Here is a 14672-nt window from a genome sequence, read left to right on the forward strand (position 1 = left end):
GTACTGAAACTCCAAAGCCCACGCCTAGTGCTTACGCTTTTCCACCAGCAAAGGGCAACAATAATAAACCACATTTATTCTGGAGTTATTCAGAATCTGAATTTCACCAATCCTCTGCGCCCCATTTCCTCACCCTCCTCCCCTTCAGTATCTAGCACAATGCCTGGCAAGTTCTAGGTGCTCCAGAGATGTGCCAAATCAGTCAAGTAAATAGAATAAAATGTACGTCCTTCTGCAGATGATTTGGTTCTGCTGACCTTCCACTTCTTCATCAGTGGGGGAGGGGATCATGTTATTTGGTAAGTTTGTTTTCAAGAGTAAATAACACAGCATGCCTTATACAATGTGCCCGAAGCCATGGAGTGACGCTTTTATGAGTTCTGAGTGTAACTTTATGAATTTTACAAACTTTAATAAATGTATGCATCTTGAGTTGGCAGATACAGTTCAGCTGAGGGGAGAAGGGAGACAAGTGAAGCCCTAGGCGGATAAAATAATCATTACCCGAAGCGAGAGACGTGATGGGTTAATTAACCTCAAGTCCATTTAACCAATGTTTAAGAAGAAAGATAATGGGGGGCGGGAAAGGAGAGAGAAGAGGGACGGGTGGGAGCTAGGGGGGAAAGGAACTACTTTTCAGGCCAGTTGAGTGTTTCCATAAACGATATATTTTCTTTTCACAAGAAGTCGTCCTGTGCCGCCGAAAGAGGCAGGGAGGTTGTTCAGCAGAAACGGGGTTAATCCAAGCTCACTCCTGCCCACTGCAGTCACGGCGCTGGAGACAGTAATGAAGCCGGCTCAGGCACATATTTCACCCGAACTTCCTCTGTGGTCCTTTTTATATTGAAGTCTCTCCCTGTTACAGGGCCGCGCTTGAAAAAGTTGGAAAACTTTTCCCTTGGTGGAGAGGAAAGCGGCGCTCATCAGACCCAATGGAACGAATGAATGAAGTTATTCCCTTGGCCCGAACGTCTCCATCCACTTTCCTACCAAACACTCCTAGGAACATCTCTCCCCAGTCCCGAGACTGGAATTTTACTCTCCCGTGGCGTTGCCTCCTCTCAGATGCACAGATTTCGAAAGTCAGCACCGTGAGCCGCAGCGGTTGGCTTTTGCAGGAGTCGATGCGCCCTGCGGTCCTGCGTGGTGGCTTCTCCCGGCAGCAGCGGTGTGTAAAATAAACCGTTGCCGAAAAGCATGAAGAATTAACGAAGTGAAAATCTCGGGTTATTTGTTCGGCAGTTGACACGCAAGTGACCTTCCTCCTAAATGAGCGAGTGAGTCGTTTAAGGAGGTTCAGAGCGGGGATGAATGAATCTACGAGGCTCTGGACTCTCACCACCGCGTCGATCTCTTCCGTCCTCCGGGAGGGGGGCGGTGAACGGACTCAAATCCGAGGAGGAAAGGGAGAGAAGGGGGTCAGGCCGCGACGCCGGGAGCTCTCCTCCCAGCCCTTTGGAAAGACTGGCTTTCGCTGCCCTGGACCCTGAGAGGTTACAGCCCGGAGAACCGGGCGGCGCTAGGACCTGGTTGGCGCCTGGCCGCGGCCGCTCTCGGGCGGGCGGAGGAGCGAGAGGAGGAGGGGGCTGTGGGAGAGGAGGGGTGTTAGGGGGGCGGCGGGAGTCATTTATGCAGAGCAGGCGCTGCTGCCATTGCCACTCGCACTCCCCGCGCGCCGCTCGGAGCCGGAGGGAGCGCAGGGAACGAGCTAGCGAGCGCTCGGAGCCCGGGCCAGCAGAGGGGGCGCCCGGCCGCTGCCTGCACCGCCGCCTCCGCCGCGTTCCGGGGCCCGGGGAGGAGCGAAGGCTAGCCGGAGAGTCGGGAGCCGAGCCGGCGAGACCCAACTGCAGGAGGGCGCCCGCCTCGCTCAGCCGCCTCCTGCGCCGGAGCCGGGGAGCCCCCGCCGATCGCCCCGCGGGCCGGAGGGCACGGCGCGCAGGTCCCCGCAGCCCCAGGGATGGTCTAGGAGCCGGCGCCAGGCTCGCCGTTTGCTCCCCGCCGGGGCTCGCCGCCTCCTGCGGATCGCCCAGGGCTGCGCGCCGCGGCGGCCGGGGGCTGCGCGCCGGGGCGGCCCAGGCCGGAGAAGTTAGTTGTGCGCGCCGCTCGTGCGCGGAGTCAGCGAGCGAGCGAGGGAGGCAGCGAGGCGCCGGGGCCATGGGCTGGGGGAGCCGCTGCTGCTGCCCGGGACGCCTGGACCTGCTGTGCGTGCTGGCGCTGCTCGGGGGCTGCCTGCTCCCCGTGTGCCGGACGCGCGTCTACACCAACCACTGGGCAGTCAAAATCGCCGGCGGCTTCCCGGAGGCCAACCGCATCGCCAGCAAGTACGGATTCATCAACATGGGACAGGTAACGACGGGCTGGCCCAGTCCTTGGCCCTGAAGCTGCCGGGGCCGGGGGAGCCCCCAGCGACCCCGCGCTTCTTGCCCCCTCCTTGTCACCCCCCTCCCCCCTCTTCCAGATGTGCTCTTGCAGCTGTTGCCCTAACTCTTGAGCGATTTTCTCTCTCTCTTTCATACGCACACACACACACTCTCTCTCCCCAAAGTTACCGGGGTTGGTTTTGTTTACTTGTGGGTTTTGTTTTGTTCCTTCTTCTCCTTCTCCTTCTGGCCACGAGGGACAGGTAGGGGGTCTGTTAAAATCCAGAGTGTGCATACCCCCGTGGTGGTTTCAGACCCGACCGGGTCTTTTGACATGGAAAGTCAGGGAGCACTGGTAGATTGAGCTCTTTTGGGGGGTGAGGGGAGTGAGCACACTCCTTGCGGTTTCTGAGGGCCAGGGCAAGAAGGAGGCGAGGAAGGGAGAGCCTTTCCTGCTCAGACCTGAATTTAGCCCAGAAAGTAGTTTGCCCCTTCGGGGGGGGGGGGGGGGAGAGGACCGCTGGGCGCTGGAGGAGCTGGAGGCGCGGGGACTGGAGCTGGAAGGGAGGAGGAAGAGGGAGGCGGAGGAAGGGAAGAGAGGGCCGGACCCGGCGTGAGCGCAGATCTGGGGAGAGACCTCTCGCTCTCCTCGCCTCTCTCGTGGGATCCGCGTGGGGGCTCCCGGAGCGGGGTCGGAAAAGGGGGTGGGAAACTTCCGACACCCGCCGGCGGGGTTCTGCTCTGGGAGAACTGCAGGTCTCCCCGCGGAGAGGGACGTGCGGCGGCGACGTGGGGCGAAGAGTTGGACAGGCAGACGGGCGCGGGGTTCTTACGGGGTGCCGCTCCCGGGCTCAGGGCAGAGCTGCCCGGCTGGGGAACAATGAATTGAATGGTGTTATGCGGATGATTGGAAGCGCAACAGATTTGGAGGCACTTCCGAGCTAACCGGTCTTGGCTTCCTCGCTCTCATTCCTGCTAGAAATGGAGTGGAGAGGGCAGTGTACGCGGGTTCCAGAAAGTGACCCGATCATTCTCCGCCCCCCCCCCCCACGCCCGCCCCGCCCCAGTACTCACACCCCATTCACTCACTTCTCTAGGCCTGGCTGGAGAAGGGGGCTCTGGCCAGAGACCCTGCTGGGGGTGGGAGGCGAAGGTGATGGGTCACCTTTGCTGTAGACCGGCTTTTGGGACTGCTCCGGATGCACGTGTCCTGCCAGCGCGAGGGGAAAGGAGGCTGGCAGGAGGCTGGCGCAGCGGGGCCAAGAGAGCAGCACAGACGGTTTCTGATGTTGTGCTGCTCGTCCAGGAACGGGAGCCCTGGGGCGCAGGGACCCTCAGCTGCCTGGGCGATGCGGCACTGACTGAAGAGGCAGCTCTGCGATCACCGCATCTGGAAGGAGATAGGGAGCGCTGGGTGGGGGGGCGGGGGTGGGTGTTCAGGGGAGCAGGAGCGTGAGGTCTTGGGCTCTGTGGGTCCAGAGGGAAGACGCGTTCCGGGGAAGTCAGTCCTGTGGAGGACTGAAACCAGGGCAAGGGGCAAGGTCTGAGTCTCCCCCCACCACGCCCCCCTGCGCTTACGCGCGCGCGCCCCCGTCCCCCACCCCCCCCACCCCAACACCACCGTACGTATCCAGCACCCCCCCCCCCGCCCCCCGGAAGGAAGGAAGGGCAGCCAGCCAGACTTTGTTGCCCCAGCGCCTGTCATCTTCAGAATTCCATTCTAATGGCTTGTTAGGATTCTACTAGCTTCTTGTTTCATTGGAAGAACACAGTCTCCTCTTTTTCCATGAGCTTCAAGTTGGGTGCTGCATGTGACCCTGGAATGTAACTGGGAACGCTTGTCAATGAAAGTAGCCTTGTTACCATTCTTTCCAGAAATGCGTCTCTCAGGTTCGCTAACATGGAGCATCTCCTACATAGGATACCTACTGAGGAAATAAGGTCTTGAATATAGACTTCTTTGGTAATCTGCAAAACGGTCATTTTGGGTGGATACGCCTCCACATTCAGCAAATTGGAAAACCAGGACTCCGGAGAAGTTGATGCGCACAGGATCCCCGAGCTAGACGGTGGCAAAACTGTGATTCAGACCTAGGACTGTCTGGCCCAGGCCCACCCTGCATCAATTCGCCTGGTAGGGTATCCCTCCCCATAGGAGGAACAAAGTAACACCCCCAATCCCCTGAATTCTGATTTAGTGGCTCAGTAGACTGGAAGCAAACCTTTAGTATTAACTCACAGATACTTAGTTCAAACAGACCTGGACTTCTTGACTCTGAGAAGCTTCATGACTTGTAAGGGAAGAAATACCTGTTTCTTTTTTTTTTAATGTTTATTTTAAAAAATGTATTTTTTTACATTTTTACTTTGGAGAAGGAGAGGGAGAGAGCATGAGTGGGGGAGGGGCCGAGGGAGAGGAAGACACAGAATCCAAAGTAGGTTCCGGGCTCTGAGCTGTCAGCCCAAAGCCCGCCACCGGGCTCGAACCCACCAACTATGAGATCGTGACCTGAGCTGAAATCGGACGCTTAACCCACTGAGCCACCCAGGCGCCCCAGAAATACCTGTTTCTTCATGAACTCATTAAACAGAACTTAGATATTGCAGAGCCTGGCAGAGGAAGGGAGGGGATTTTTGTCACCGAAAGAACCCCCTTTGAACAAACATTGCTGTGTCCTGTAACTTCACAGGATTGTGTTTACAGAGGGCTTTCTAAGGGAGATCTGTGGCTTTTCATTTGTAAAATACGCAGAAAACTACAAACACACATGACACCCAACACAATTTATTGTGGTTTTTACAATGCCTGTGAAGACATTAAGTGCTTTCAAAGGTTGCAGGGGACCCCTTGAACTGATGCCATAACCAGTGGAAAAAGGTCAGCTGGTCTCACTGTGTAAAGGGTTCCCTCTGTAGATCAAAGGGGGGTGACCCTATGCTAAGTGTTGGGGGCGCTAAATTGAGTTACACAGACAATATCATTGCACTGTAAGGGCCAAACGTATTTCTTATTCACCCTTTACTGCTCTGACCTTTTAACACTTTAGCCATCCTTTTGTTATTCTTTCTTTCCCTAAATAAACCAGTTGTGGTTCCACTGAGCAGTAACTAATTTGCAAATGTCTCTGGAATGTTCTCATGTTTTTTACCCCAGTTGGGTTTGGGGTCTCACCTCATGGGTCACAAATTGGAACCCAGGCCTATTATTGTTTCTGAAGTCATGTAATATCTCGGTGGTCTTTCTGACATCTTTGGGATGATATTTTAGGCAGATATTTTAGGTGGTGAATCTTCACCACAGACGAGGTGCAATCGTGACTACTCGCAACTTCAGCGTAATGTTTTATACCGCATCTTAGCACTTGGAAGTCACCCGAGGTAAAATTTCCGGCCTGGGGATTTCTGCGGAAGAGAATAGGTGTGCCTCTTGTGCTCATGAAAAATAGGATGTGCAGGGGCGCCTGGGTGGCGCAGTCGGTTAAGCGTCCGACTTCAGCCAGGTCACGATCTCGCGGTCCGTGAGTTCGAGCCCCGCGTCGGGCTCTGGGCTGATGGCTCAGAGCCTGGAGCCTGCTTCTGATTCTGTGTCTCCCTCTCTCTCTGCCCCTCCCCCGTTCATGCTCTGTCTCTCTCTGTCCCAAAAATAAATAAACATTGAAAAAAATTTTTTTAAAAAGAAAAATAGGATGTGCAGAGTTAATGCAAGAGCAAGCAAGCAAACAGGCAACGAGGACATGCTTGGCTTTCTGGAAGGGAAGAATGATGAGGCTTTTCTTGCTTTTGGTTATAGAGAGAGCATTATGTTTCGGTAGGTTTTCCACCTCATGTTAGTGTTTGTGAATGGTCATGCCTTGAAAAGCTGCAATGATGCCTTAATTAGCAGTAGCAGATGTTGTCATGTTGGGGTATGTCCTGTTTTGCTTGGTATTCGTGTCGCCGTAGAATGCCCTGTCTTCCCCCTGAAAGCCTCTCCCAGGATCAGGTGTCCCCTGACTGTTGGCCTCACACCTGTGGCAAGGAGGCCTTGGTCCTGCCTCTGAATTGGGCGACGTGACCGATGGAGCTAACAGTGTAGTTAGTGGTGAGAGGGTAGCAGTGACAGCAAGGAATCAAGACGCGGCATCACGTGAATCGTGAACCTTTGTTTGGACTAACCCTGCAAACCGGGGAGATTAATTTCTGGTTATCTGAACTCAGGGAGAAGGTCCCCGGTGAAGGCTGTTGGCAGCGTGCGAGAGCTGTATTTATCCTTCTGCGAATTGCATATAATCCTTGATCCCAAGCCGAGATTACCAGTGACAGAAAGCGCTCCTCAAACCATGTCACTTATCTCGAGCCAGATTCCGGAAGGATAAAGCCAGATGCAAGCAATACCGGGGAAATATTCTACCTGGAGTTCTCGCTGAAAGCAGAATATATATATATATATCGGAAACTCCAGATGTCACTTACAAGGTCTTTGAAAGCAGGAAAGTCGGTGAACTTAATGGAGCCCCTGTTCCTTCATCTGTAAAATGATAAATCTCTAGATAATAGGCTGAGTTGACTGTGCATTGCTCAGCACATAGTTAGGCTTGCAGCGAAAGGTTGGTTGGGTCTGACTCTGAAATAAGTGAGATTCAAACTTTTATTTGGATAGGGAGAAAGGAAGACATTTTGTAAATGGGAGATACAAGATGTGAAGATCAGGAAAATACATTTTTAACGGCCGAGTAAAAAAGAGCTAAATCCGAGCTTTGTAGACAGGGAAAATGGTTTTCCATTTCAACGAACCATGTAAAACACCTTAAAAATAGTTGCTGTTGGGCTCTAAACAATTCTGGCTGATTTCCCGTGGCAATGCCTTCCTCCCTGGTCGATCCTGGTTGTAGCCCATTAAATATTATGGGATAAGCCTGCCGGAGAGATGGAAGATGGGGAGGGAAAATATCTGAAGACCGATTATTTTGTAAAGCCTCTTACCTTGGTACATTATGTTGGATCGCATCTGAATTCGTGTTTTAATTCTGAATGCAGTTTGCACGAAGAGAGTTAGAAGCCGCATTTCCCAGAGATCTTTGGCACGAGGAACTTTTGTTCAGAGATCTGCCAAAGGTCTCCCCCCCCCCCCGCCCCCGCTGCTGATTAGTTCTGATCTTCCGGCAACGTGCGGTGATCGAAATGGTGATGAGCGGTGGAGAGTGGGTTCTGGGTGCGAGTGGATGGCATTGCAAATACTGCTGGGTTGAATGGGACTGTGCTCCCCTAAGTTGCATTTTTAGGCATGTTGTAAACAGCAAAATAAGTTGGTGTGGGGGTCCACCTGGCCTCGCGCAGGGCAGCTCTTCACGCCCAAGAACCTCAGCCCTGACCTCTGCTAGCGGCTTTCACGTGCTCCGTTCTCATGAGCAGGAGAACCTTTACTGGAAAAAACGATTCAGAGAGCTTGGCCTGATCACGGTGGACCTGTTGCATTAACCTCATAGGCAAGGAATGGCTTGTATGTGGCCGTTGGGATTTTCGGGGTCTGTTTGAAATGAAAAACTGCATTTTTGTGCACCCGAAGGCAGCTGAATTTGCCTTATCGCTGTCTCTCATGAGCTTATATCCAGAGGTCCTAACCTTAAAGGTCAGCCAGAGAAGCAGGGTAGAGTGCTGGGAAAATGGCCAGCGATGTCTGACTCCTTGGTGAAGGGAGGGAGTCCTGACCCAGAAACATCCCCGGGGCAGGGAGGGGTATTTGTGTTGTCCGTTCCAGTTAAGTGAAACAGCGTCTGCGTCTGCGTTTTCCCCAAGGCCGAAGTGTCTCCAGGCAGTGCTGTGCCTTGGGACTTTATCACTTGGCGAACTCAGTTTGGATTCAATGACAGGGAAGGCTTTGGCTTCCTGGATGGGGAAAAACAAATGCTTACAGACCTTCATGCATGCTAGAAGATATGTATGCGCATATATGTACATGTGCACAGACACATGTGTGTATCTGTTAATTTTTACCCTCATCAAAGTTAAATTGCACGTAATTTACAGTGAAGTTACTCATGCAGTATTCTTGCGAGTTTCAACAGATGAGATCTCTACATCTAAAGGTAGCAAGAAAGGACAATCAATGCCAATAAACTCTTCGGTGTGGGTTAATCCCTGCAGGAAAATGGGACCAGAAAGAAAACAAGAGTAGGAGTCAGCAGCTTGGAGCAAAACTCCGGGGTTTTTTCTTTCATTAACCGACTCGGCCCTCATTGCCTCATTTTTCAAAGAGAGGACCCTAATATGTGCTCCAGCCACCTTGCGGGGTTGCTGTGAAATCAAGTGCCTAATGATCAACACGAATACATCAATAAAATAAGGCATGGGAAGCATTGCATGATCTACAGGGGCTCCAAGGAGATTCAAAGGCTGCTCAAAGGAAAATAAGAGAATGCTATGGTTAACGAAGGTTTCTGTAGTGGAGTCACTTGTGATTTTCTAGATTCTTGTGCTTGCCCCTGGAGATCTAGTGGGGGCGGAAGGAGTCCGTGTTGCTCCTGATCCCCCCCCCCCGCCCCCCCACTTTAGAGGACAGTGATAGCTAGACTGAGAGCCATGGACAGAGGCATAGAGCTGGGGCAATGGACTAGAAAATCACCCAGCTAGGGTTCCCCATCCCTGGGTTGGACAGCTTGGTTTATAAGGCATATACAATATGGAGATTGCAAGATTCGTTAAAGAGTCAAGATAACCGTCGTTTTTTTTTTTATCGAAGTGTTATTCACATGCAATGTTCTCGTAGTTTCAGAGGTACAGCATATTGATGCAACAATTCTCTACGCTCTTCGGTGGTCGCCCTGCGAGGTGTAGTCACTCTCCGTCACCCTACAACGTTATTAGAAGTTTACAGACGCTCTTCCTGACGCTATCCTTTTACGTTTGATTCAGATGCGAGCACGTGTAGGGAATGGCGGGAAATAAAACGGAAATGTAGGGGTACAGATGGGACCGTTCTCGGTGCAAGTGTTGGAAACCCAAACTCCTACTGCTTGCGTAGAACTCGTAGGCAATCCCATAAGGAAGCGGGGACTCTGTTGGTGTAAACAGGTCCACGTGCCTTCGCGTGCGGTTCCCAACACAGAGGCTGAACCCTCTGTGCGCACTGGCCGTACCTGGCTTGTACTTTCTTCACGGCAAAACCTACCCTGCCTGACCCAGACTGACATTAGTTGGGACATCCGTGCTTTTGTTTGGTTGCGGAACTGCGTTGATGAGTTTGATGATGAGGATGCTGTCCTGGATGCGGGTAGAGACTGCATTGCTCTCTGTGCCCTGCTGTACTCTTCTCATCCGAAGCGTTCTGGATTCGGAAATGCATCCAGATCCAAGCGTCTTTAAAACGTGGTTGTGAGTCTGCCCAGCTGACAATCCGGAGTACTGCTCGTGTCTGGTATTTCTCCTTTTCCCTGTGCCAAGTAGCTTCATCCTCACACAGACCCTTTCTCCCAGGCAGCAAAGCTCAGTCGATTCTTAGTACCTCCTTTACCTGCTGATGAGATGAACCCCTGAAAAAGAACCCCAGTTCTTCCCGGTGGGGTTATGTCTCTACTCACAGGCCAGTGACTCTGTCCACGGGGACAGTAGTCTGTTGGTGAGTCACCCTGGGTCAGTTGGTCTCCCTTGAAGTAACGATGTTGACCACTGATGGGCAACCCACCAAAATGGGAGAGGGACAGTTTTCCAAGGGAAGAAAGGATGCTGTTTCTAGAAGAAGATATGGGACAAGAAGACTTCCTGCTAAGATCAGGTTATGTAAGGCCTTACATGCGTCGGTGAGGGGGTTTCCACCTTATCACGTAGGATAAAAAATGATACTGAATTCCCCTGAGAAGAGGTAACAACCTACCGATCCAACAAACAGGAGACCCTACCATGTAATATGGAAGATGTTTTCTGCTTTCAAGGAGGTAGGACATTTTCCCTCATAGCTGTCATTCAGCAAGGCAAGTCCTAACGGGGTCACGGGCAACCCAGTACGGTTCACTTGTGCCCGGGAGGGATCTGCTGGTATCCGTGTGCACAAGGAACCGGGGGAGGCAGAGAGGCTATTGTGTTGGTAAAGGTGCCTGGAAATGAATCAGAAGCGGATTTGGATTCTTGTCCAGGTGGATTCAGTATGGCTTGATAACTCAATGGATGCGGGGGAGGAGGAGGAGGAGGAGGGAGAGGGTGAAGGTAACTATAAAGTTTATCACCACGGGACCAGGAGCATGGGGGACCCGTGTACGGAACTGGGGCCGTCTGCGGGAGCATCTTGAGAACAAGGGGATAGGTTCAGCCTCAGTGTTGTGGGGAGACAGAAGGGCAGGCAGATAGGAGTGTCCAGTATGCAGAAGAGATTCAGGACAGGAAAAAAGCGAAGACGGGCACTCATCCACCTCCACGTAACTGAAGTTGGGGAAGGTGTATAGGATAGGTAAGGGGTGCAGCATGAAGAGGGCTGGCGGGGGCTGAGGCTAGAGCCTTAGGGGAATGTCTCCACTTAGGGCTTAAGGGCTAAAGGGAGCATTGAAGGCTCAGGGCGGCACCAAAGGTAGAGGCTGGAAGTCTCGAGGACGGGTGTGCCCCTTTACAGGATGTGCACTAGTGAAAAGAGCTGTGGGGGAGAATCTAGCCTGTTAGAACTGGAACATGGCTTAAAGACTTGGTGGTGACGAGGCTCCCTGTGATCTTAGCGCCAGTGCTTGGTTGGACAGCGAGGGGAATTTAAGGATGTGGGGCGGTAGAGGAAACGAGTAGAGAAGGTTCTTATTGCACACCTGCCTACCTACCTACCTTCTTTCCCTGTCTCTTGTCTCATCAGTGCACTGTGGCGGGCGAGGAAGACCTAGGATCGTAGGTCTAGAACCAAGAGGGTTTCAATCCTAACACTGCTACTGCTTAGCTGGGGGACCCTAGGCGAGCATCTTAACCTCTCTGTGCCTCAATTTCATCATGTGTTAAAAAGAGCCAATCGTATTTCCCTTACAGAATCATAAAAGTCGTTAGAATGGTGCCTGGCACCCACTACTTACTCAGTAAGTCTCTGTTATTCTATCTTATTTTGTAATTTTCAAATTGTTTTATTAAAACTTTTTTCTTTCATGTTTTGTTTTGAGAGAGAGAGAGAGAGAGAGAGAGAGCGCGCACAAGCAGGGGAGAGGCAGAGAGAGAGAAGGAGAGAGAATCCCAAGCAGGCTCTGCACTGCGTGGGGCTCGATCTCATGAATCCTGAGACCATGACCTGAGCCAAAATCAAGAGCTGGACCCTTAACCCACTGAGCCACCCGGGCGCCCCATATTGTTGTCGTTTTTTTTTTTTTAACCAAGTTAAGCTCAGTTTCTATATACTGTTTCATCCTGTTGTTTTCACTTAATATTATACTGTGAGCCTTTTCCAATGTTACTAGATAATTTTAGACACATTTGGGTGACTGCAGAATTGAAGGTATCGTATACTATGTTATGATTCGTGTGACTGTGTATCATATTTTTCCAGGCACATTCCTGGGCTATGCCTTACCCCCATGAAGTATTGTGGAATATCCCCCTTTATTTTCAAATGTGTGAGTTTGGAAGAGAAGGGATATGGTTACCCTAATTGTATGCATTTGTGTGTGTGTGTGTGTGTGTGTGTGTGTGTGTGTGTGTGTAATTGCACATCTTTCTACTAGCTGGGAGGGCAGAGCTGTCCCTCTTTCTTGCTTGTGTCCCCAGCACCTTCTGTGGCATTGGAGAAGCACAGTGGGCACTTGGGATAGGAAGTGTTATGTGGAGAGAAATAGGCTTGGAAGGCAGAGAACACTGGTGCCTTGAGACTAAAGAGGAACGAAGGACAAGTGGAGGTTCAGGGGAGTCCAAGTTGCGGGGGAAGGGAAGGGAACGGATGTACGGAATAGCTCTGTCTCATTTGTCACCTCAGACGCACCTGCAGAGACAGGGGACAGCTGGGCAAAATTGGCGTCCGGGTGCTCCCGTGGTCTGACACGCGTTAAGGAAATTCTGATAAGAAGCTGTAAAAAAGATGCGATCGTGCCATTTGTGACAACACGGGCGGACCTACTAGGTATTACGCTAAATGAAATAAGTCAGCCTGAGAAAGACAAATACCGTATGATTTCCTGGTGTGTGGAATTCAAAAAAAAGTCGAATAAACAAATAAAAAAGCAGAACCAGACTTAGAAATACAGAGAACAAACTGGTGGTGGCCAGAGGGGAGGGGGTGGGGGGGGGACGGGCAAAGTGGGCGAAGGGGAGTGGGAGGTCCAGGCTTCCAGTTCTGGGATGAATAAGTCGTGGGGATGAGAGGCACAGCATGAGGAGTATAGTCAGTGGTATTGTAACAGCGCTGCATGGTGACAAATGGTGGCTGTGCTTGTCGTGAGCCCAGCTTAACCTCTAGACTTGTCACATCGCTACATTGGACACCTGAAACGAACATACCATCACCTCTCAACTATACAATTAAAAAAAAAAAAAGAAGAATCGCCAATGAATGACTCTGAAAAGAATAGCCAAATAGCAAGGAGATCATTTGCTGCTGGTACTTAGTTATCGCCCCGTAAGTAGTGGTTGAATATTAATGAGTGAACAATGAACCAATCCGTACTGTTTTGTCTTTGGTCACGAATGCCCAGAAAACTGACATTAGAACGGGACCAAACTGGGAGTTAGAATTTGCCAGGGTGAGAGAGAAGGGAAAAGATCTGTGGGAAGCGGGGGTTGGGGGTAGGGGGGTGGGAAACGAATCCAATGGCTTTTGAATGCAAGGCGCAGGACCCCTAAATGACACAGCACAGCGTCCTGGCTTTGAGGAGGGTGGAGGGGCCAAAACAGGACTGGTGGGTCAAAGGAATGGGGAGGACTTGGGGGCCGTGCGTGCAAAATAAAAACAGAAGGGCCAGTTGGACAAGACATCCCAGAGGGTGTTTGTTTGTTTGTTTGTGTGTTTGTTGTTTTGTAAGCTCCAAGTTAGAGCTCTTCTGCGGCATGCTAGGGCCCAAGGTGTGGATGCGCTGGGGAGCTGACCAGGTAGAGAGCAGGTGGGTTAGACAGTGGGTTTGACCGAGTCGACAAAGTGTGAGGCTGGGATGTTGTTTGGAATGGTTACCAGCTTGGATAAGATGAGGCTTCCGTGTAATTGTGCCGACACACCTTCCAGGCAGGTAAACGTGAGGTGTGCCCCATACGGCCATTCTCCTTGGATAAATTCAGGTGTTATCTCTGCTTTACACATCCGTGCGGTATTATTTGCACTCCAGGTCCTGTGTCAACTTAACGGAGAAAGACAGCCACCTGGGTCACTGCTTTCAACTCCCAATTGTGTCTTCCTGTGTTTGATGTAAAAACTGCAGATTGCATTGGACGCTGAACATAGAAGAATGTAGACAGAGAATGTGAACCCAGCGATAATACTTAAGGATGATCTTTAAATGGTGTATATCTTGGTACATTTCATGTTTGCCTCCACCTTGAGTTGTCACGTAACCCACTTCCATTATAGTAAATAATTATACCTATGAGTTATTCTCATGTCATGTATTCTGCCCTTTACGTTATTTATAGAGTGTAATGAAGCTGTGTGTTCCGAATGTGTCTTTTATTTATCTTAATCCAAACTCTATTGCCCTATAGGAATAGACATATATAATTTTTAATTTTTTTAAAGTTTGTTTATTTGTTTATTTTGAGAGAGAGAGAGTGAGAGAGCATGAGCGGGGGGGGTGGGGGGGGAGAGAATCCTAAGCAGCCTCCTTGCAGTAAGCACAGGTCCCGACGCGGGGCTCGACCCCCAAAACCGTGAGATCGTGACCTGAACTGAAATCAAGAGTCGGACGCTCAACCTACTGAGCCACCCAGGCATCTAGGAACATACACATATTTTAAAATATATGCTTAAAAAATTATGTATATTTTGCTCTCTATTTAATAGATAATACTTTTAGATTGGCCTGTGTAATATTAGATTAAACTTGTTTGCATTTGTATGTAATCTGATTGTTAATATAGGGTTAGCATCACAAAGGAAGCATTAACATTTTAATTTCATCTGTGCATTATCTAAGAGGTTAATTCTGTCTTGGGAAAATTACAGTGTGAATACCATACCAGCATTGAAACTAGTTAAGATTTATTAAAAGCAAGTCCTTCCCTGCTGCCTTTCCCTGTGTGTGTGTGTGTGTGTGTGTGTGTGTGTGTGTGTGTGTGTGTATACACGCCATATATATCTGTATTTGTACTAAGTACTTAAGGTCTGATATTTTTGTAATAAGTACTTAAGGTCTGGTATTTCTCTACTCTGAGAAGCTCTTACAGCTGTAAAAATATCCT

The 14672-nt window shown here is 50.6% G+C and overlaps 1 protein-coding gene across 1 annotated transcript in view; it reads left to right on the forward strand.

Moving 5' to 3' along the window:
* The first annotated feature begins 1614 nt into the window (after positions 1-1614).
* PCSK5 (proprotein convertase subtilisin/kexin type 5) overlaps positions 1615-14672 on the forward strand; it is a 457705-nt gene continuing 444647 nt past the window's right edge. Inside the window, 1 exon segment of the mRNA XM_043565357.1 lies at positions 1615-2346. Within this exon segment, the coding sequence (XP_043421292.1) occupies positions 1630-2346 (717 nt within the window). The 5' untranslated portion in view covers positions 1615-1629.

This window comes from Prionailurus bengalensis, chromosome D4 (assembly GCF_016509475.1).
Source record: "Prionailurus bengalensis isolate Pbe53 chromosome D4, Fcat_Pben_1.1_paternal_pri, whole genome shotgun sequence".
In the NCBI taxonomy this organism is placed as follows: Eukaryota; Metazoa; Chordata; class Mammalia; order Carnivora; family Felidae; genus Prionailurus; species Prionailurus bengalensis.